The sequence below is a fragment of the Xiphophorus maculatus genome, chromosome 3, assembly GCF_002775205.1.
Source record: "Xiphophorus maculatus strain JP 163 A chromosome 3, X_maculatus-5.0-male, whole genome shotgun sequence".
Classification (NCBI taxonomy): Eukaryota; Metazoa; Chordata; class Actinopteri; order Cyprinodontiformes; family Poeciliidae; genus Xiphophorus; species Xiphophorus maculatus.
The window spans coordinates 20,551,912-20,571,940 of record NC_036445.1 but is presented as its reverse complement, the minus strand read 5'-3'; the positions used below and the strand labels follow the sequence as shown (position 1 = coordinate 20,571,940).

General features: G+C 37.5%; 1 protein-coding gene across 22 annotated transcripts in view; it reads left to right on the top strand.

The window, feature by feature from the left end:
- LOC102223109 (focal adhesion kinase 1-like) overlaps positions 1 to 20,029 on the top strand; it is a 76,361-nt gene that overhangs the window by 35,093 nt on the left and 21,239 nt on the right. For 12 of the 22 annotated variants that reach the window (XM_023331013.1, XM_023331001.1, XM_014468577.2 and 9 more), the window contains 22 exons: positions 768 to 1,048; positions 1,131 to 1,297; positions 2,627 to 2,714; positions 2,859 to 2,938; positions 4,358 to 4,420; positions 4,517 to 4,571; positions 4,862 to 5,002; positions 5,244 to 5,321; positions 6,539 to 6,646; positions 7,797 to 7,914; positions 8,212 to 8,242; positions 8,557 to 8,627; positions 9,011 to 9,028; positions 9,482 to 9,538; positions 11,676 to 11,696; positions 14,017 to 14,114; positions 14,662 to 14,746; positions 14,844 to 14,944; positions 15,744 to 15,859; positions 16,062 to 16,162; positions 16,281 to 16,370; positions 16,481 to 16,685. In XM_023331013.1, coding sequence (XP_023186781.1) covers positions 812 to 1,048; positions 1,131 to 1,297; positions 2,627 to 2,714; positions 2,859 to 2,938; positions 4,358 to 4,420; positions 4,517 to 4,571; positions 4,862 to 5,002; positions 5,244 to 5,321; positions 6,539 to 6,646; positions 7,797 to 7,914; positions 8,212 to 8,242; positions 8,557 to 8,627; positions 9,011 to 9,028; positions 9,482 to 9,538; positions 11,676 to 11,696; positions 14,017 to 14,114; positions 14,662 to 14,746; positions 14,844 to 14,944; positions 15,744 to 15,859; positions 16,062 to 16,162; positions 16,281 to 16,370; positions 16,481 to 16,685 — 2,129 coding nt within the window. In that variant the 5' untranslated portion in view covers positions 768 to 811. The remainder of the gene's footprint in view (positions 1 to 767; positions 1,049 to 1,130; positions 1,298 to 2,626; positions 2,715 to 2,858; positions 2,939 to 4,357; positions 4,421 to 4,516; positions 4,572 to 4,861; positions 5,003 to 5,243; positions 5,322 to 6,538; positions 6,647 to 7,796; positions 7,915 to 8,211; positions 8,243 to 8,556; positions 8,628 to 9,010; positions 9,029 to 9,481; positions 9,539 to 11,675; positions 11,697 to 14,016; positions 14,115 to 14,661; positions 14,747 to 14,843; positions 14,945 to 15,743; positions 15,860 to 16,061; positions 16,163 to 16,280; positions 16,371 to 16,480; positions 16,686 to 20,029) is intronic. The other 10 variants (XM_023331022.1, XM_023331004.1, XM_023331015.1 and 7 more) reach the window with 3 other exon arrangements.

The following is a 20,029-nucleotide window of genomic DNA, read 5'->3' as shown; positions in this document are numbered from 1 at the left end:
CAACTCTTGCAACAATTTTTTATTAGATTTCTAGGACTGCCCTCGATTAACTCAGTGCATCTGTTCATTAACTCTGTCCACTCTGCTGCTATTGTTGAAGATAAGGATTCCCATAACATTATGCTGCTCCCACAGTATTTTCTCAGTTTAGTAAGAATTTCTGTCTGCAGTGTTTCTTGATCTCCATAATGTTGTTTATTCCCTAATGTTGTCTAACAAACCACTGAATCCAGGGCAGCTCCGGTTCTGAAGACAACTGGTTGGTCTAGATATTTTTTAGAGGTATTAGAATAATGAAAAGTTTTTGGTTCATCACAGAAAATCCCAGTAGAATTTTGACTTTTCTTATTATAATGTAACAAAATGTGGAAAAGTCCAAGTGTGGATACTTGTGCAAAACACTGTATTATTTGGGTTAGCTAAAGGCTTGTGAGAGGAATAAGTATTTGGTGGCAGTGATTTGTTGGTTTATATTGATTGATTGAGGTCGGCAATGTCCTTTAAGCCTGGATTTGTTAGGCATTGATTCTTTTTATGTGCTATTGATTATTGTGAGTTTTAGTCAGGGGGAATATAACAGTGGCCACTTGCAAAACCATTTTTCATGTTATGCTTTAAAAACCTTTTTACTTCAGTTAATTGATGGTTCTGTAACAAAAAGAAACATGTTTGAATTGAGCCAATTGCCCTACAGAAACAGAACTAGATGCAGGTTGTTTGGTAATCACTCTTCCAGTACTAAACCCAGTTTGTTCGTCTTGTTCCAGAATATGACGGCCAGTTAGCCCCAGCAGGACCATCCCAGTCAGGCATGGCATCGTCTTCCTACCTGGAGCCCAGCCTCAATCACTCGACTCCGGGCGGTTGCGGGGTAAAATCCCGGCCAGGAATGCCTGGAGCTCCTGGCACCAGTGGCTCTGCTGGAGGGCTGGAGCGACCTCCTGGCTCCATGGACCGGGTTCTCAAAATCTTCCATTACTTCGAGACAAACAGTGAACCAAGCACCTGGGCGAGTAACATCAGATATGGAGACGCTACGGATGTCCGGGTAAGAGCCGCACTCACTCCTTTCCAGGCACGCTCTCAGATGCTTCCCTCAGTTATTTCTGTTATTTAAATTGTTTTGACAGGGTGTTATCCAGAAGATAGCAGAGATCCACAAGTTGCGCTGTGTGTCATCTTTGGGCCTCCGTTTGACCCATTTGCACTCTGACGTTCTGCACTGGTTACATCCAGATCTGGGCGTGTCTCACGTCAGAGAGAGATTTGAGAAACAGCATCCACAGGAAGAGTGGCGGTAAATTATTAAGTTTCACATGTGGCGGTGAATTATTAAGTTTCCAGTGTCTCTCTGTTCATTCCCTCATCTCTCCTCTTGATTATCTGAATTCCCTTGATTATTAGGATAAAAGCCTACTCTTATTGGCTGCTGGTGATGTCCGGTTAAACAGTGCAGGTGAAACCAGTTTACCAGTAGGTTATAGGCCTGTCATGATAACAAATTATTTCCATAAATGACAATATTGTTATTTTGAGTCCATTTTCATGTAATGCATGAATAATGGCATAATAATGCAAGTTTCTCTTCTCAAACCTTTTAATAACTTTTAATTTTGTAAAGAAAACTTAACACTGGAACCAAACGATATTTTAAATATCCAAAATAAAACACAACAACCAAAAACAATAATTGGAGCATAAATAAAATTCACTTACAACCAAATCCATAAATAAAGTAGACTATAATGTCTCTGTTAACAAGCGTTATCAAGCTTTTAAACATCCTTAGATATTTTGTTAACAGGGCTCCTTAAAATGCAGCCCTTTGTCCTTAGCTCAAAGTCATTAAAATTGAAATTAGTTCAACAGGAGCTGCTTAGGTAAAGCCGTATCTTCCAGTTGTTGCAGTCAACCTGCCTCAGAGGGCAGCAGAGCTTCGAGCCCACAGGAGCTTCTGCTGCTGCTGCCGCCAAGCTATTGTTAGAACAGCAGCAGTTGCCCGGGGAATGGATGGACTGACTCTCTCACTCCTTCCTTGCTCTTTTGCTTTGTAATCTCATTCTTATTTGAGCAATTTTTTTAATCCTCCTATTCATCCTGTTCTATTTTTTTGGTTCTCTCACACACACATATTTTTTTTTTTCCAAAGGATTCATTCATAATAGAACACAATGATTTATTCATTTTGTTTCTGGCCTTGATTTCCTTTCTTATCTAACGTCTGGCATGCAGCATCACAGCAGCTTGAAGCTTACTACTCTCCTGACCCACTTCTCTGTAATGTGTCGTTCTTGAGCAAATATCTCGCTCTAAACAACTGTGGCCCATGTGGACACTCCTGTGATACAGCTCTGGGCAAACGTGACTGCAGGAGTCCCATTATGGTTTATGATATTACTCTTTTATCGGTTTTAGAGGATTGATTTAGCAGCAAGTCACCCTGTGTCTTTTCACTGTGGCACCAAATATAATATACTGAGTGGAAAAGGCTTTGTCATTCGGCTGTAAGACGCTGTTTCACAGCTCGCGCTGGCGAGCAGCCATGCTTTTGAAGCAAGACACAGAGTCTCCTCTCCTTCATTAGGACTGTCCCATCAAACCCTCTCGATCTCCCTGCCATTCCCAGGTACGAGCTGCGGATACGATACTTTCCTAAAGGTTATCTCAGCCATTTCTCTGAAGACAAACCTTCTCTCAACTACCTCTATCACCAGGTGAGAACACAAACACTTTAAACTTTATGGCTGTTTCCTTAAGTAAAAACGACCTAAACTTGACGTTTTTGCTGAGTCCTGTTTGACTATGACCACCTGAAACAATGTTCTCATTTTGTGCTTTTTTTTTCTTTTTTTTTTAAGGTGAAAAGTGATTATATGCAACATTTAGCTGACCAGGTGGATCAAGATGTTGCACTGAAACTAGGCTGTTTGGAAATAAGGTGAGAAAAATGTGAAATTACAGACAGTCAAATTATTTCACCCCACAGCATTTAACAAAAGTATTCACAACCACTGAATTTTCACATTTTGTCACGTTTCAGCCACAGATTTAAACGTACAGTGAAACCTCTCATCCCAAATTTAATTTGTTCAAACAGGCTGCTTGCATCCTGAATATTTGTCTGGAATTATGTTTCCCCATTGAAAATAATGCAAATTAAAATGCCACCCACACCCTGCCAAATGATGCACAGCATTCACAGTCACTGTTATTTTTAGCGGAATAGTCATTAATCCTACATTATGGAATTCCTAGAGGTATTGTAGAGTGAAACAATTAAGCAAAAAAATAAATCTTAAACACAATAAACACAGTTTTTTTTCTAGGACAAGCGTTAGTGTGACATGATGGGGGATAGTGAAAGCATGTGTTGCCTTGGGAGCTTCTTATGTCTGACCCAGGAGAAACAGAAAACGGCACCGGAGAAAAAAACCTGCAGCAAATCCAGCATATGCTTACGCTAGCAGTCAGGAGAATGCTGCAGACTGGCTCACTAACAACATCCTAAGCTTTCATACTCAGTTGAAAATTTGAAATTGAGGCGTTCATTCACTGTTCATCTTTGAAACCGTTTGTATTCAGACGCGTTCTTATTTAGATGGATGATGCAAAAGCAGAACCAGCTCTCAGTGCACTACAGTTTCATGTAATGTTGGGAGTTTTTACCAATCTAGAGTAAAAACTTTGTTCTGTTGTTCTTTACACAATAGTGCAATCACATGTAAACATTAATTTTCAAATATTGCTACAGATTCTTAATCAGATTTAGGCTTGGACTTTGACTAGGCCAGTTTAAAATCATGTACTGATCTGTATTGATCTATGTCATTCTGTTGTATACGGTTTTTGATCAACCTACCTGTCTCTAGTGAAGAAAAATATTCCCACAGCATAATGCTGCCACCGCCATATTTTACATTGTGTCTGTGTGTCAGGAGTGGTTTGCTATTAATTTTTCTCCATGTTGGCCAAAAAGTTTAACTTTTGCATTTGATACCCAATGTTTGCAGCATCATCTAAGTTTATTGTGGTGAACATTAACAAGGATTTCTTGTGGCTTTCTTGAAACAGTGAGGTTGTTACTGAATTTAAATTACTCACTTTTATGTATTAATCAGGTGATTTCTGAGGACAGCTGATTGCACTGGATGAAATGTAACGGTATATATTTAATGGAGTGTATAGGCCAAAATTGATTTTGAAACAGATAAATCCTTTCTGTTCCCCTTCAGGATTATGCACTACTGTGTTGGTAACAAAATGTGAAAAACTTCTATAACTCATACTTGCGCAATAACATTGTTTTTTATAAAAACATCATTTTAATTTCTGTGTGTTTTCCCTGTGAATTATGCAGGAGGTTCTTCAGAGAGATGCCAGGAAATGCTCTTGATAAGAAATCAAACTATGAGCTACTAGAGTAAGATTTTTTTTTTTCTTGTAGATTACACGTCACTTAACTTATCCCTTACGATATGTGTGATTGTAAAGGTGTAACTGTTTTTATTCATTTTAGGAAGGATGTGGGTTTGAGACGGTTCTTCCCTAAAAGTCTGTTGGACTCCCTAAAGGTGAGAATACGCTTAAAAACTGTTTATATTACATTTTATCAGTGGCTTAGTGTGTATCTGGAATTACAGCTGGCAGGCTGTTTGGTTGACTGGCAGCAGAGCCAGCTTGATGATTGAAAGGATTTCTGCTTATCTGATTGTGTGGAATTAAGTTAAACCTGCTGTTGTCACTCACAGCCTGTGCTGTCAAACGTGTGTTGTTCTCCTGGCTCTGAACCAACCTTCTTCCTGAAAGGGTTCACTCTCTCTGCTTCTCTTTCTTTTTTTCCCCTCTGTCTTCCCTTCAAAAGGCTAAGACTCTTCGTAAGCAGATTCAGCAGACCTTCAAACAGTTTGCTAACCTCAACGATGAACAGAGCATCCACAAGTTCTTTGAGATTATCACCCCCATCTACCCCTTTGACAAGGAGTGCTTCAAATGTGCTTTAGGGGTAAGGTCCCTGTTCTCTATGCAGATTATGATGCCTTTTATCAATCAGAAGTATACAATATGGCTGTTTATGGTAAAAACTTTACATAGTTTTCATAGTAAAGCAGCTTTCCTGGCTTCCTGAAAGTTAAAATCTGGAAAAGTATTGATACTTGACACTTAATATGTGTTTCCACCCTATATTAAGTCATAGAGAGGCAATTATGATTCTTTTAATTGCCTTGTTTTTTTCTCCTCCTTAGTCCAGTTGGGTAATATCAGTAGAGCTGGCAATAGGACCAGAAGAGGGAATCAGCTACCTCACAGATAAGGGCTCAACTGTGAGTATGCACTCAGATCAATCTTTGTACAAATTTAATGTCTGTCATTTCTCTGATCTTGAACAATGATGAAGAGGATGCTTTTAATGGGAGGGCATAATTGTCATGCATTATGCTGCCATCTAGTGGTCTGTCTCCCTCTGCCAGATTTTGCTGGGTTTGTACGCGCCACACTTTTAGTCTCAAGTTTGACTAATACCTTTGGCGCTGTTTCATACGAGATTAACAATTGTAAAACAGCAGAATTTCCTTAAGGTCGTATTTGCCGATTTATAACTTTCTCCTCGTTTTAGCAAGTCAAATACACCACTTTGATGCTGTCCATTTTAGATTTATCAGTGCATAGAGTTTCTGTCTTGACCGCACAAATTCTCAGAGATCTTAGCTTTTTTTGGTTTCATTCCTGTCTTTGGAGATGATATAGAAATCACTACAGATCCACTGAAAAAATAAACTTCTTTTGTACTCCTAAATCTTTTGTGTTTCTCTTTATGTATTATGTCTCTCAACATCAAAAAAATATATCTTGATATGGATTTTCTAATGGAGTGGGGGCATTATCGCCTGTGCTTTGGATACAAAGGATCCAGTTTCTGGTGAACAGCTAAGAGCTTCCCTGCTACCTAAGAGGCCTGATTATGATTGATTCTGACTTATCTTCTCTTTCACCTCTACTGTTACTCATGCCACTTACTTACAATTCAGTACTTTGCTGGAAACTTGAGGCAAATACAAATACATATTAAGTGGACAATGATCTCAAGAGGCTTTACTCGCACTTGTTTGAGTGAACCTAATGTTGATTAAGTGGGAGGGAAAGCTTTTAAGGAAATGTGATCTGTTGTGATAAGAGTTAACATCGAAGACCCTCTACAGATTTATGGGCTTCTGTTTGGTTTATATATTTGGCGAAAGTTTGCTGATGCATTTAGGGCAGCATGAGTTGCATTGGTATGTGGAGGCTATAAGTCCTCAAAGCAGCAGTCTGGTGTATTACTTCTATCCTTGGGATTTTCACTTCATATTTTGCCTTTCTCGCTGCCCATATTCTGACAAACTACCAGGGTTAAAGACACCACAGAATCTTAGAAAAGTAGGAAACATTTTCCCCATCCAAATACTTGCCATGCATATTTTCTACAATTGTATTGCTCTTTACAATTAACCAATAGTTATATAGGACTTTAATGCATCTCTGTGCTTCTTTTACTCTCTAGCCAACACACTTAGCTAATTTTAACCAAGTCCAATCTATCCAATACTCTGCTTTGGAAGAAAAGGACAGGAAAGGGATGCTTCAGCTGAACGTCGCTGGAGCTCCAGAGGTATGTACACTCACTTTGATACTTCTTATTTGTTTTTTCTTGTCCTTGAGCTGTTTTTTTCATCAATGCTTCCTCTGACTTTGTTTTTAACACCTCAAGTAAAATAACAAATAGTTGTTTGTTTTCCTTGCCACTTGGTAGCAGTTTAGATTTTTTTTGAGTATTCAAACTGCAGCTCACCAGTTAAGGCAAAACCAGCCTGTTTCTCTGTGCATCTCAGTTTTAATATACAAACTAATATTATCTGATGTGCAAACAAAATTGTTCTGAAATAGAAAAATAATAATTTACATTCAGCTCACGGGCTATAATTTCTTTCCTTTTTTTAAAAGGTTTTTTGGCACTAGTGGCCTTTATTTGAAAGTTTTATGACAGGAAAGTAGGGTAATCAGAGAGAGAGGGAAGACATGCGGCAAAGGCCACCAGGTTGGGAATTGAACCTGCGATGGCCGCGTTGAGGACTAAAGCCTCCTTATGTGGGTTGTGCTTAACCCCTGCGCCAACACAGCACCTCATGTGCTATAATTTCTAAATAATTTGTACCATTCCAGAGTCCTGACCTGACTAAAATCAACATTACAATTTAGCTGCCTGACCTAAACTTTTAGAAATACAACTTTGCTGCTGAATGAAAATATTTGTTGAGTGTGTGTTTTTGTTTGTTTGTTTTTAAATGAAACCACAGAAAATGTGTTGAACCAAGAATAAAGTTGGGTAGAAAACTATAATAGAATCTGTTCCTGTAAAATGTTTGCCTTCCAGCTGACTTGTAATGCTATTTAACAGGTTTAGCATAGTTTTTTTCTCATTTTTATTAAAAAAGTGCTTATACTTAAAAATCACCAACCATTGAGAAGATTCCTCTTGCACAAAGTTATAAAATACTGATCAAAGAGTATAAAAGTTTGCATTAGAAATTAAATAAGGATTGGGGCAGCAGTGGTTGCCATCTTCTCGTGGGTTTCAGAGCGCGTGTTTGTGCAGCCGGATGCTGCATGTGTGCATCACCGCTGCAGTATTGGCACAGGGCTGAGTGCACACACTCTGATAGGGGACATTATTATCAGTGAAGCTCTCATTGTGTCACTGTGAAGCAGCTCCCTGTCCCGCTCTTACACTGATCCTTCTGTCTCTCTCCCTGTGTTTGCAGCCCCTCACTGTCACAACAGCGTTGCTGAATACAGCAGAAAACATGGCTGACTTGATTGACGGTTACTGTCGTCTCGTCTCCTCGGTTACGCGCTCCTTCATTGTTAGAGTCCATAAAGGTATGTTGAATAGCTATATAGTTTTGTAGTTTGATGTGCCACTGAGTTTGTTATGTTTTCAATGCTGCTGCGGTTCAAATAAAAGGAGGGGGGGAAAAGTGTGTTGTTGTAAAACACATAGCCCAAAAGCAGATGCCATTTAATGCTGATGACTCGCCTGTGCTCGTCCCTATGAATAATAACCAGCCTGTGCACTTTTTCTACAAGTAGCTGAGGCTTCATAGAAACAACAGTCAAGTCTGGGCTCTCTCTTTAGATTGGTTCACATTTGTTGATCTGCTTGTCTTGTTGTTGCAGAGGGAGACAGAGCTCTTCCTTCGATACCAAAGTGAGTAAGCTCTTGGTTGTAGAAATGCATGGCAATAAATCTTATAGAAAAAGTTATTTATTGCTTAATCTCATATATAATTATTACACACAGAGTAATTGATAGACTTATTTCTGTTCATTTCAATAATTCTGTCATATAGCTCTTTTCATTACTCAAGCAATAATTAAAAATCATTTTTTGATTAACTCTCATTTGGCTTCATAATTTTCTGATTCATAACCTAATTATGTATTTCAATTGGCTTTTACCTGTTTGCAGCTGTTTACGTTCAATGCAGTATTTTTTTAATATTAAAGAAATTTGTGCCGCAGAGTTTCAAATCATGAGAAGCGGATGGAGAAGCGGATGGACGGAGTACGCACCCGGGCTGTTTGCGTGTCAGGTAACGATGCCAGCCAGTCACACAGCTTCTTCTTAAATGTCATGAATGACCCAATGTGATCAGAGTTGTAAAAGGGGCTTATAGATACGTGTGTGGAGCCAAATTCCTCCATAAAGCTTCATCTGTGTGTGCAGAGAAGAGTCCTTGTCTGACCAGATGTGTCCGTGGAGAGCTTTAGTCACTGCCACTCTGTCTCTGCTCTCTGTCTCTCTACTGACCTCTGACTGACTCACATTTACAGTTTCAAGTGAAACCATCTTGAATTCTGTAGAAATGTATCGATTAGTTATGTGACACTAATTATGTTTTTTAATTTTAACTATAAAACTAACGATTCTCTCTTTGCTCCTGTTTGTGTTTTTTTGCTGCATGCGGCTCTGCAGGTCACATTAGTGGCGATGGTAAACCTCACTCTCTGTATTTAACTTCTTTTAATTAGCAACATAATAAATCATGTTTTGATTTAGCATGCTGTACGTGTGTGCAGTATCTTGGTCTCTGCCTGTGAATCTTTTTGTGACCCATGACTCAGGCTGTTTGCCTTCAGTTTGTTTCTGTGGAAAGGAAAAAAACTTTCCAACCCTCCCCTTTCCTCTTGACTGTCTGTCTGTATGTTTCCCTCACTATTGTACTCCTATGACTCATTCTAAAGTGGGGATCTGCTCAGTAGTACATAAACATGTATAAATGTTATGCATGTGCTTGGAGTTGGGTATGGTGACAATCTATTGATTTGGTTCTTTACCCTGAAGATGTTAAGTATTGCTCCAACCTAGCTTAGTTCGATGATTTTGTCACCAACCAAGTGACTATGTTTGTTGGTTCTGGTTCCTGAATGGACTCTGGTTCTGCAGAAACAGACGACTATGCTGAGATCATTGATGAGGAGGACACTTACACCATGCCTTCAAGTAAGTAGACCTTTCTTTTAAATGTTGTTGATAAAGCTGATGTGTTACCTAGTGAGGGACTGTCCATCATTTCAAGGTTTTGGAAATGAATTTAAGTAGAGGTCTATAGAGACTTGTGTGCTGCATTATTAAATAAGAAAAAGCCTCAGTTTAATGGTATATAATGATTGATTTAATTTGAATACCTGTTAACTTTTGAGATTTTAGGTTAGACCTTTGGTATGTTCTGCCATAAAACCAGGAAAAACAGTATTCATATTTAAACTAAATCAATAATTTAGTCAACTCTTTAAGTCCTGAGGTCATAAGTGAAAATGAAAAGTGTTTACTTAATTAATACAGACCTTAAAGCACTTCTGAATAATTCTGAATAGAAGTCCAGCTCAGTTTTTGAATGAAACTATATTTTACACAATGACTGCTAATTTAAGGCTTAACACTAAGTCAATCATTCCACATTATAACATCTTTTGTCTAGGTTATTATTATTTTATTTTATTTTTTGTAATTCAAAATTTAGAGCCCTCTGAACCTCACAGAGTAATAAACAAACCAATAAAATTCACTGTGTTAACACTGAAACCAGCAGCCTTAGGGAGGAATGCAAACACCATTTGCACATAGACTTGGTGTCGAGATCAGTGTTGTCTTATTTGCCTTTGTAGCTTAAATGCAACGTGTATTTGTGACTCTTACTGAAGATACTGCATGGCGTTTTTTGCTGAAAAGGAGGTGAGAATGAAAATGGTGAAGAGTGTATTGGATTGATAACAGAATTACTTTAAATCCTCTTTGTCAACACATCTGATAGAAAGTATTCCCATATTCGAATGATGCTTAAAAGTCCCGAACAGAATTTGTTTCTCAGCACATGAATGTGTATGGATAGACCATAAGCTACTCTGTACCACTGAGCACCTATTGTGACCTGATTTTGTTTCCTATAGATTGTTTTCTCTGCTTTCCTCATCATTGAGGAAAACTCTGGTGGTAGAAAAGCCTTTGTATTCCCAGGGCCGTGAAGAAGATTTGTGCAATTTTGAGAAAAAGTGTGAAACTTTTCTGCACAGCATCCCAAAAACAAATCTGTTGTCTGGTAATGCTGCAATGAAGGATTATGGAACTTTTGATAACATTTCGAAGCAAAGAATCATCTTTTTTTTATTATTGTAAACCTGCCTGGAAACAGAGACACTGTGACTTATTTTGACAGCTGAGTATGGGATGCCAGGGCTGCTGAGTTGTGAAGGTGTTGCATTGACTTATTTAATGTCCCACAGAAACTGTGTTTAGTGTCTTTTTTTTATTTATTATCCTAATAGTTCACAATAAAAATTGCTCGGATATTGACTGCAGTGCATTTTTGGCAGGGGTGTGGTGTTATTATAACATTATTTATTTTTCAGTGGTGATAATTGCTTCCACAGATAACTTTTCAAAAACATCAATTACTCATTAAATCTGTTTTTATAGATTGGATTGTGTACAAGAGTATATACTCATTAAAAACAGCTTCTTTATTACTACATGTTGTTGGAGTTATAGTCAACAAAACTGTTCTCCATCCTGCTGCTTACTTCTCCGTGTTCGGACACAGAGTGTTCATACTTTTAGTGATATAAGACAGTGATGTGAGCTTGCTGTGGCTGCTGTGTGCTGCCTGACCTCTGGGTTTAGATTTATTCATGCCTATGCAATGGTTGATAAACAACATTGAGAGGCAGAGAAGATGGGTGAGTGGACTTTAATGTAATGTGAGAGGAAGTTGCTGACATTTAAAGTGAGAATATTTTGCACATTTTTTTAATAAACTTGCCTATGTAACCTGCCATAAAATGTTGTTTGGATATTGTAGACATATCCATACAACCAGAACATGGCCTTTTTTTTTGACAAATCATCAGTTAACTTTTTTAAATACACCTCCAGTACTTTTCTGATAAGCCAGGACTGATCAGTAGTGTTTTTTGAGATTTTCATTCAGCAAAACATTTATAGATAGATATTTTGAGCAGGTTAATTTTATTTTCTGAACACTTACCAGAGTAATCTGTTACATTCAGGCCCCGGCCTAATTTATGTCATTGTCATATTGATCTAAATAACAAAGTCTCTTATACCTAACCCGTTTTCCCAGAATACTATGGACTAGATCAAGGTAATGATTGGAACACACCATGTTGATGACTCTTTCATTTGGTGGTTGTTGTGACCCTCTTTCATGTTTGCTTGCACCAGTAAAATTAAACCTGTGACATTTTCCTGTAGCTGTACTTTACTTCCTCCCTTGTGTGTGGTTGTGCTATCAGTTCTGGCTCAGCTGGTGAAAGCTTCAGAACTTGAATCCAATTGTTTACCTTGTTTGCATTTCATTGGTTTATTAAAAAAAAAGACATGTTTTCAGTATCATTAAAAAAGCCAAACGTAACTTAAAGTGATAAAATCTTTGCACTACTGTAGAACATAAAAGTCAAATCCAAATATAAAAATACTGATATAATCTGATCATGGAAGGTTATTTGGAGTGTTTCATTTTGGAAAGTTTATGAACCAAAAAGTTTAGGTGAAGTCATGAATTTACAAATTTCAGAATGTGACATATGGACCACTAACACAGATAATGGTGCCATTTTAGTGCCTTAAAAGAAACATTTTTATTGATGTGCACTAAATGCGACTTCCACATTTAGCACATCATTATTCCAATCTTTTTACTGCTTCAATCTGCTTTCTCTAAAAGTCCCATATAAACTGTAGTAATTATCATAAAAGAAGAGATTTCCGTAACTGGACATTTGTAGCTTCATGTAATATTCATGTGATAATAATATGGACAAAGTCGGGTCGGGCAGAGCCAACCACCAGCATTTAACAGCCTGAATTTCACAGAGTCCTCTTTTCCTACAATACAAGAAATTGACTGACCAAACAAGGATACATGTTTATACACATATGAGCCTGTTAAGTTTATTTCTTGACAGCAATGATTTATTAATTTATTACACATCCCACCTGACTTTTTCCATTCTATTTAAATCAACATAAAATTTTATGTTTATATTTTCCATGTCGGTCAGAGGTTTACATATACTATGTTCTTGGACATGAATGGCATTCCATTTGCGATTTTAACTCATTTAAAATACAGTATACAACTTTTAATGAATTCTAAAAACAGGAGATGGACCCACAAATTTGAATTTATCACAAATGAATTTAGTTGAGCCAAGTCACAACCAGGAGTCACCTCACAGCATTTTACAAGACAGATTTATTTACAAAAACATAAAGTCAAATTCAACTCAGTCATACAGACATATTGAGTTAAATGCAGTGTTCAAGTTCAGCTTATTATGTCAATTGGTACAAAAGTGACTTATCGAAGGAAGCCTAAGCAGTTTATTTGAGTCATTGACTTTGCAAAAACGTCTCCTGATCATGCATGTGGCAGAAGTAGAAAGGAAACTCTCAGGAGAATCCTGATGGTGTGAGCGGCGAAACTTTCCCAACAGACTGAGGATTTTTATCTGAATTGCTATCGCTTCTTTAAATTGGTTAATATCCTGGCACAGGCTGAGCTTTTTAAGCGTAGTCAACACATTTTTAAAAGGGTTGAGTTTTGGGCCATTTAGAGTTTTGATACAAGTTTATGATAACTTTCCTGTTGGAACATATATATAAGTCCAAGTTTCAAGCAGGTAGTTGCTGCTTTGAGGTCAAGCTTTAGAATTAGGAGACAGTCTGCCCTCTTTACTATTTCACTAACTTTGTTAAATGCATCAATGTCACTGGCAGGAAAACAAACCTTTAGCATGATGGTACTACCTCCATGCTTACATGGCTCAGTGTTCTTGGGTGTAAAAATCTAAATTTAACTCCACCAGAGATTAGTTTCCCCCTGTAAGCAGCAGTAAATTTTTATCATGCTTAATGTTGATGAGTCTGCCGTGGAAACAGAACAGTACGAACAGATTACTAAAAGGCCAAATGAATGACATTCATGCCACAAGTGTATAAAACCCTCTGACCAGCGCCATACATTGAGTTTTATTGGCCGTTAGTCATCTGTGTTATGTGGCATGAGTCGCTGTGGTTTGCTGATGCTGTTGTTGCATGTTGCTCAGAAGAAGCTGTGCTGAGTGCAATAAAAGCCAAGCTTGTCAGAGTAAAAGATCAAAAATTGAAAATATGACTGTGGTCTACAAATGGTGTCATTTATTTGTTTATGCTTTCATTTCAAATTGAACTGAATTAAACATACTGCTTAAATTTGTATGACAATATATAGTGCTTAGATGTGGGTAGTTTTTACTTTAACTTGCAGCATGAATGTAAGCACACTGTAAAGTACTCTAATAAGCTTGGAAAGGGAATAAATGAAGATCAATGTGTGAAAGGGTAGTAAATTAAAAACTTTGTTCTTGTGTTTCTGTATTGTTTTTGGTGTACAAACCTATGTGTGTGTTGTCTGTGTGTAGCGCGGGACTACGAGATTCAGCGGGATTGTATTGAGTTGGGGCGCTGCATCGGTGAGGGTCAGTTTGGAGATGTCCACCAAGGAGTCTACATCAGCCAGGCACGTATCTTCCATCTTATGTTAATTGCACCTTCTGTCCTTATTTCAAATTCAAAAATAAAAGGGGGGGATACACTGTTCTGTTATTTGTTTAATTGCTGCATTTAGCGTTTTTCTAGCACATTTGTTTCATATTATCCTTGACAGTACCTAAGCTCAAATTGCAAGATGAGTTTTTTGTGAAACTGTAGTGTTTTACAGTAACGCTGAGTCACAGAGGCACAGTTTGGATGGTTTACTGCTTCATAACAATGAAAGAAATACACATTAAACATTCTAAAACAATTGTAATAATACTAGTAATATCGATACGATACCATGTCAGTTTCTGTTGGATCCTGTTGATGATATTTTAAAGTCTTGGATCAGTATATACCATAGAAAAGTTTGGCGTAACCTGTAAAATAAATTTACTACTTACTTATGTCACGTGCCAAGTATAAAACTACTTATTTTTCCAGTTTTCTTGTAAATGTAAACATTTGTATCTGATTGTCTCTATTATACTGCTGTAACTTCTGATTTTTCTATGCTGTACTTCTCACAGGAGAACCCAGCTCTGTCTGTGGCGGTGAAGACGTGTAAGAACTCGACGTCAGACAGCGTCAGGGAAAAATTTCTGCAGGAAGCATGTAAGATCCTTGCATGTATATATTTGTTAGTGATAAGTTCTTGCAGACGAAGAGCAGTAAATGTTTATTGGAAGATCTGTGGATGTTTTCTATGCAGTGACCATGCGTCAGTTTGACCATCCTCACATAGTGAAGCTGATGGGAGTCATTACAGAGAATCCAGTGTGGATCATCATGGAGCTCTGCACACTTGGGGAGGTAATGATTAAAAGTCAGACTTGCATTAATGATTCAACAATTTGTGTTTCTTATCTTTCTTCTTGTTTAATTTTTCAATACTGCTGTGCTACACTTGTAGAGGGGATACAATGCTGCATTTATAAATCTGAAAACAATCTGATTGTTGGAATCAAACGATCCGTTTTTTATGTGATTTAATGAACTTCTACAGAGTTAAATAATGTGGAAATCAAAAATGATTCTGAATGTTTTCAGGATCTATTGATTACAATGAAGCATCCTAATTACTGTAAGCAGGTAAATCTGTTACACCATTCCAGTATGAATTATTCAGTAGATGAATGGGAAGTAATTGTAACGTCATGTCCTTTACTGAAAGGCCAAGATGTTTACTAAAAGCTCTGTAAATAATGCAAACAGGGATTAAGTGACTAAGTGGGTGAGAAAAATCTATACACCACTGTTAAAAAGGCTTAAACAGATTTTTGTGATGTAAAAAATTAGACCATAACCAATTTCCTTTTAAATTTGACAAGAACACTTATTGGAGGCAAAAAATGCATAATTTATTTTTATTTTTTCACGCCCCAAAAGATTTTGTGCTTCACAATTTAAAGAATTCATTGTAGTTCCTTATTCTTACATCACAAAAACTTGGTATTTTAACAGGGTGTGGACATTACTGAGAGCCATGCGTTCTATTGTTGGTTTCTTATTTTCTGTCCCATAATTATATATAATTTATTTATTTTTTTTCCTATTTTTGGTTTAAGCTTTTGCTTTTATACCTTGTGTTTTTTCCCTCTTTTTTCCATAGTTACGGTCATTTCTCCAGGTTAGGAAGTACAGTCTAGATCTGGCCACTCTCATCTTGTACTCTTATCAGCTCAGCACAGCACTGGCATACCTGGAGAGCAAGCGCTTCGTACACAGGTACAAACGAGATTATCATCAAGCAGCACAACCAACCGTGACATAGTCCAAGTCTTGTACAAAAGGCAATTTAGAAGAGTTGCTGTCCCTATTTTAGTGCTATTCACTAGAACACAAATATTTAGATAATAATGGAAGTGCATCTTTGTGTGACTAAAAACCTTCTGAAAAATATGTGAGTATCTTGTTTTTTACTCTCCAGGGACATTGCAGCGCGAAATGTGTTGGTCTCCACAGTCGACTGTGTAAAGCTGGGGGACTTCGGCCTTTCCAGATACATGGAGGATAGCTCTTATTATAAAGGTATCTGAATTCAACAGAGGCACTTTACAAACTACCCTTTCGTTATTTTACAGTATAAGTGTTTAAAGAACCAAACTGGCACGTAAAGTAAATACTTCCTTTTATTCCCCTTTTGTAGCATCTAAAGGTAAACTGCCCATTAAATGGATGGCTCCAGAATCCATCAACTTCAGACGGTTCACTACAGCCAGCGATGTCTGGATGTTTGGTACGCTTAAAGCCGCAGTCTCCTTTTTCCTCATCACAGTTTTTCTGTGAAGCTGCAGGCGTTTACATCCAACTTGTCTTCACAGCCTATGTGTCTGTTTCACTCCACAGGCGTCTGCATGTGGGAGATCCTGATGTACGGCATCAAGCCTTTCCAGGGCGTGAAGAACAACGACGTCATCGGCAGGATAGAGAACGGCGAGCGCCTGGCCATGCCCCCTCAGTGCCCCCCAACCCTGTACAGCCTGATGACAAAGTGTTGGTCGTACGATCCCAGCAAAAGGCCACGATTCAATGAACTTAAAATACAACTCAGGTACTGCAGTCTATTGGATTATTTAGCGGTTTTCATGTGGATTATGCCAGTGTGTGTGTGTTTCAGAAGTTTTTGGACAAACGTTGTTTAGGAAAATGTACGATTTTTACTTCCAATGAAGAAATGTTCGCTTGCAAGTGTTGTGGAAAATGTATTCAGTGCTATACTTACAGCTTAGGTATTTTTACATTTATTTTTAAATTTCAGATTAAAGACTTGTCATGAGACTTAATCCTGATATTCTTTATGGTTTGGCAAAAAAGTTTTTCCTCCCTCTAAAACAGGGACTCAACCAGAAAAGCTACTGATCAAAGAAATGCAGTAAATGTTAACCAAATGAAGCACTTGACTTTTTCCTAACAGCAGGTGTCACTCTCTGTGTGATTTCAGTGAAATGAGCACACACAAAGAGGAGAGAAATTGAACAACCAACTTTTTTTCTTGTATATTTTCAGATGACTGGTTGGGAGGCGAACTATCTCTCCGTATTTCTAAGTAAATTACAGCTGTGCAACATTTCTGCATTGCTGGAATTCAACACATTAGTCATCATAAATACAGTAGTCCCAGGATATAAATGATTCTGGACAGAGTTTACAAGGAGCAGCTTTTTCTCTACTTGTTTCCATGTTTTAACTAGAAATTGTTGTCTTACTTAATGAAGTTAAAAACCTCCATTAGTCTCTCCAGCTGTGACAAAGTGCTGATGAATAACATTATTATTGTTCAGAAAACACAACACTTTCTTGGTTTCTTTCCCAGTTAATCCACATAAAAAAATCACCCTGGCCTCAGTAGAGTGCATAAAAGCAGATAGGGGATTTTTACTCAGGTGGTGACTGACAATGTTGACTGTACTAGTCCTACTTTTTGATCCCGAGGATCTACTTATTCTCTGAGCAGACATACAGTACATAAACTGTATTGAACCTACTGTTTGGTCTAATGATATTTTCGTAGCCATAGTAACAGAGCTTTATTGATGACAGAGATAAGTTTATTCCTGAAACCTGGATCATGCTTTACGTTGTTAGCCGATGACGCATCAGTGCTTTGTGACGAGATTTACCTGGAAAGAGAAGTTCTCTATCAGCACAGCACATCCTCTGCATGTTGAGATCAGATAAGACTGAGCAGGTTTCAGGTTGCTGTGGTGGTGCAGAGATTAAGCACGTCACACATATGGAGGCCTTAGTCCTTGACGTGGCAGTCGCAGGTTCGATTCCTGGCCTGGTGACCTTTGCCACATGTCTTCCCTCTCTCTCTTTACCTACTTTCCTGTCTTAGCACTTTCAAATAAAGGCCACTAGAGCCAAAAAACTTGAAGAAAATGTTACTGAAGGCTTATTTTTAATCATTATATAATAACCTACTAAGTGCTGAACTGTTCTCTAATGTCCTAAGAATGCAACAAACCTTTGAAATGTTGCATTTACCTACTAGTTATTAAGAAAATTAAGTACTTGCCTGAAATTAGAAATGTTATGCTCCAACTGAGGTAAGATTAGAACTGCGTCGTACTAAATGAGCTTGAGAACACACTAGCTTCAAAGTGCCATGAAATTAACAATTAAACTTGTATCATATGGTCCATATTAGGATTGTAATTGTGTTCCATGTAGCGAACTCTCTACCAGGAATTACATTTTCTTTTGTTTTGTTTTTTTTTGACAGCGATAGACATTTTATCCCACTTGGGGTATCTTCAGAACAGCGTAATGCACATTGACCACAGGGTTAACTCTGCTGAGAGAACATTTATAATTATAATGTGCCACATACATGTTCATGGCTTTTGCTTTAGTTTTTTTTAGGACATACTACAGACATGTACAGCTGCAGTCTTTAAAGAAGTGGGCTAACTCTGACAAGTTTACTCTCTGTAATGATCTTACTTATTGATCATTTTGCTCATAGCTTATGTCATTGCTGTTCCAGTTAGACAGGTACAAAAAAATTAAAAAAAGGTTATTCTTCTGCTTCCTAAATTTTGTGCTTCCAAATTTTAATGTGTTCTCTCTTTGGAGCAGAGAACATGGCACAAAGTTCAAGTGGCAGCAGCGAATACAATTACATTTTTCTTGTTAACTGGGTGTAAAACCCACATTTATTAAAAACATGTTTCACAGTAGTTCAATAAAAATAATGCACATTCTAAATGAGATGGGGACAATCTATACGTTTTGCAAACTAATATAATTTTTGAAGTTATATTGATAACTGTGAAAATCAGCTTGCTGGTTAACACTGACATAAAAATCAAAGTCACTCTTCAAAACGTTTTAAAAAGTATTTTAGTCATTTTAAAATGCTGTATGTAGGTTTTCATTTAAGACTTTTGTGACCTCACATTTTAGGCTAGAAATAGCAATTACTCATATTTTCTCTGTACTCTGGAAGAGGTTTGAGATGAAGTCCAGTTAGGGCAGAGCTTTCCCCAACCACCATTAGTCAACACGTCAAAATCACTAAGGCGTCAAAAGACTTATAGTTTTTTGAAAGTTATGTTTCAGCTCTATCATTTCTGTAATTGAAAAACAAGGATACGTCTGTGGTAAAGAAGTCAAAGTGTAAGAGGTTTTTTCATATTCTAACTTTGTTCTACTTATTAGACCAATTTCAACATTTTCCCAGTAAAACATTTCAAATAAATTTAAAGTTTTAATAGCTAAAATAATGTTTTCTTAATCAATGAAGGTGAATATTGCCAAAAGGTTTTTAAGGTGTCTATTTTCTCCAGCCACATAATTTCCTGCATTTTGAACATTGTTACCTGGCAAGACAGATGTCTGTCCACACGAGTGAAGCTCTCAATAGAAAACACAGATTTCAGAATCAAGATAGATGACATATTTTGCTTTTCGCTGTCTGTTAAAAGTAGATTTTAAAAATAGATATTCTGTAAAGCTCCATCTTTCTACATGCAGTCTCCTGCCATCTGCTTTTCTTTCTTCTTAGCAACAGGCCTTCACTTTATGAAAAACCTTTTAGTTCTATGACATAAGCCATATGTCGGGTTTTTATTTTCTGCCAGACTAAAGACAAATTGTGGGTGAGGTTTTTTCATCCGGGTGGCAAGTGGACAAAATGAAGCTTTGACTAAAAAACATCTTGACATGGCCGCACAGTTGTGAATGATTTTGTGGTTTGGAAAAAGAATCAATATTGATAAAGTTTATTGTGGCCGCTGGCAGCATCTGTGAGAATATTGTAGATGTGAGGAGTTTGGATTACCTTTGGTCTGCCGGGTTTTTCTATCATAATATCAGCTGTAGGCCTTGCTAACCGAATATGCAGCTCTCAGCGAATACCACAAATGTCCTTGATGCTAGGCCAACGTGTGT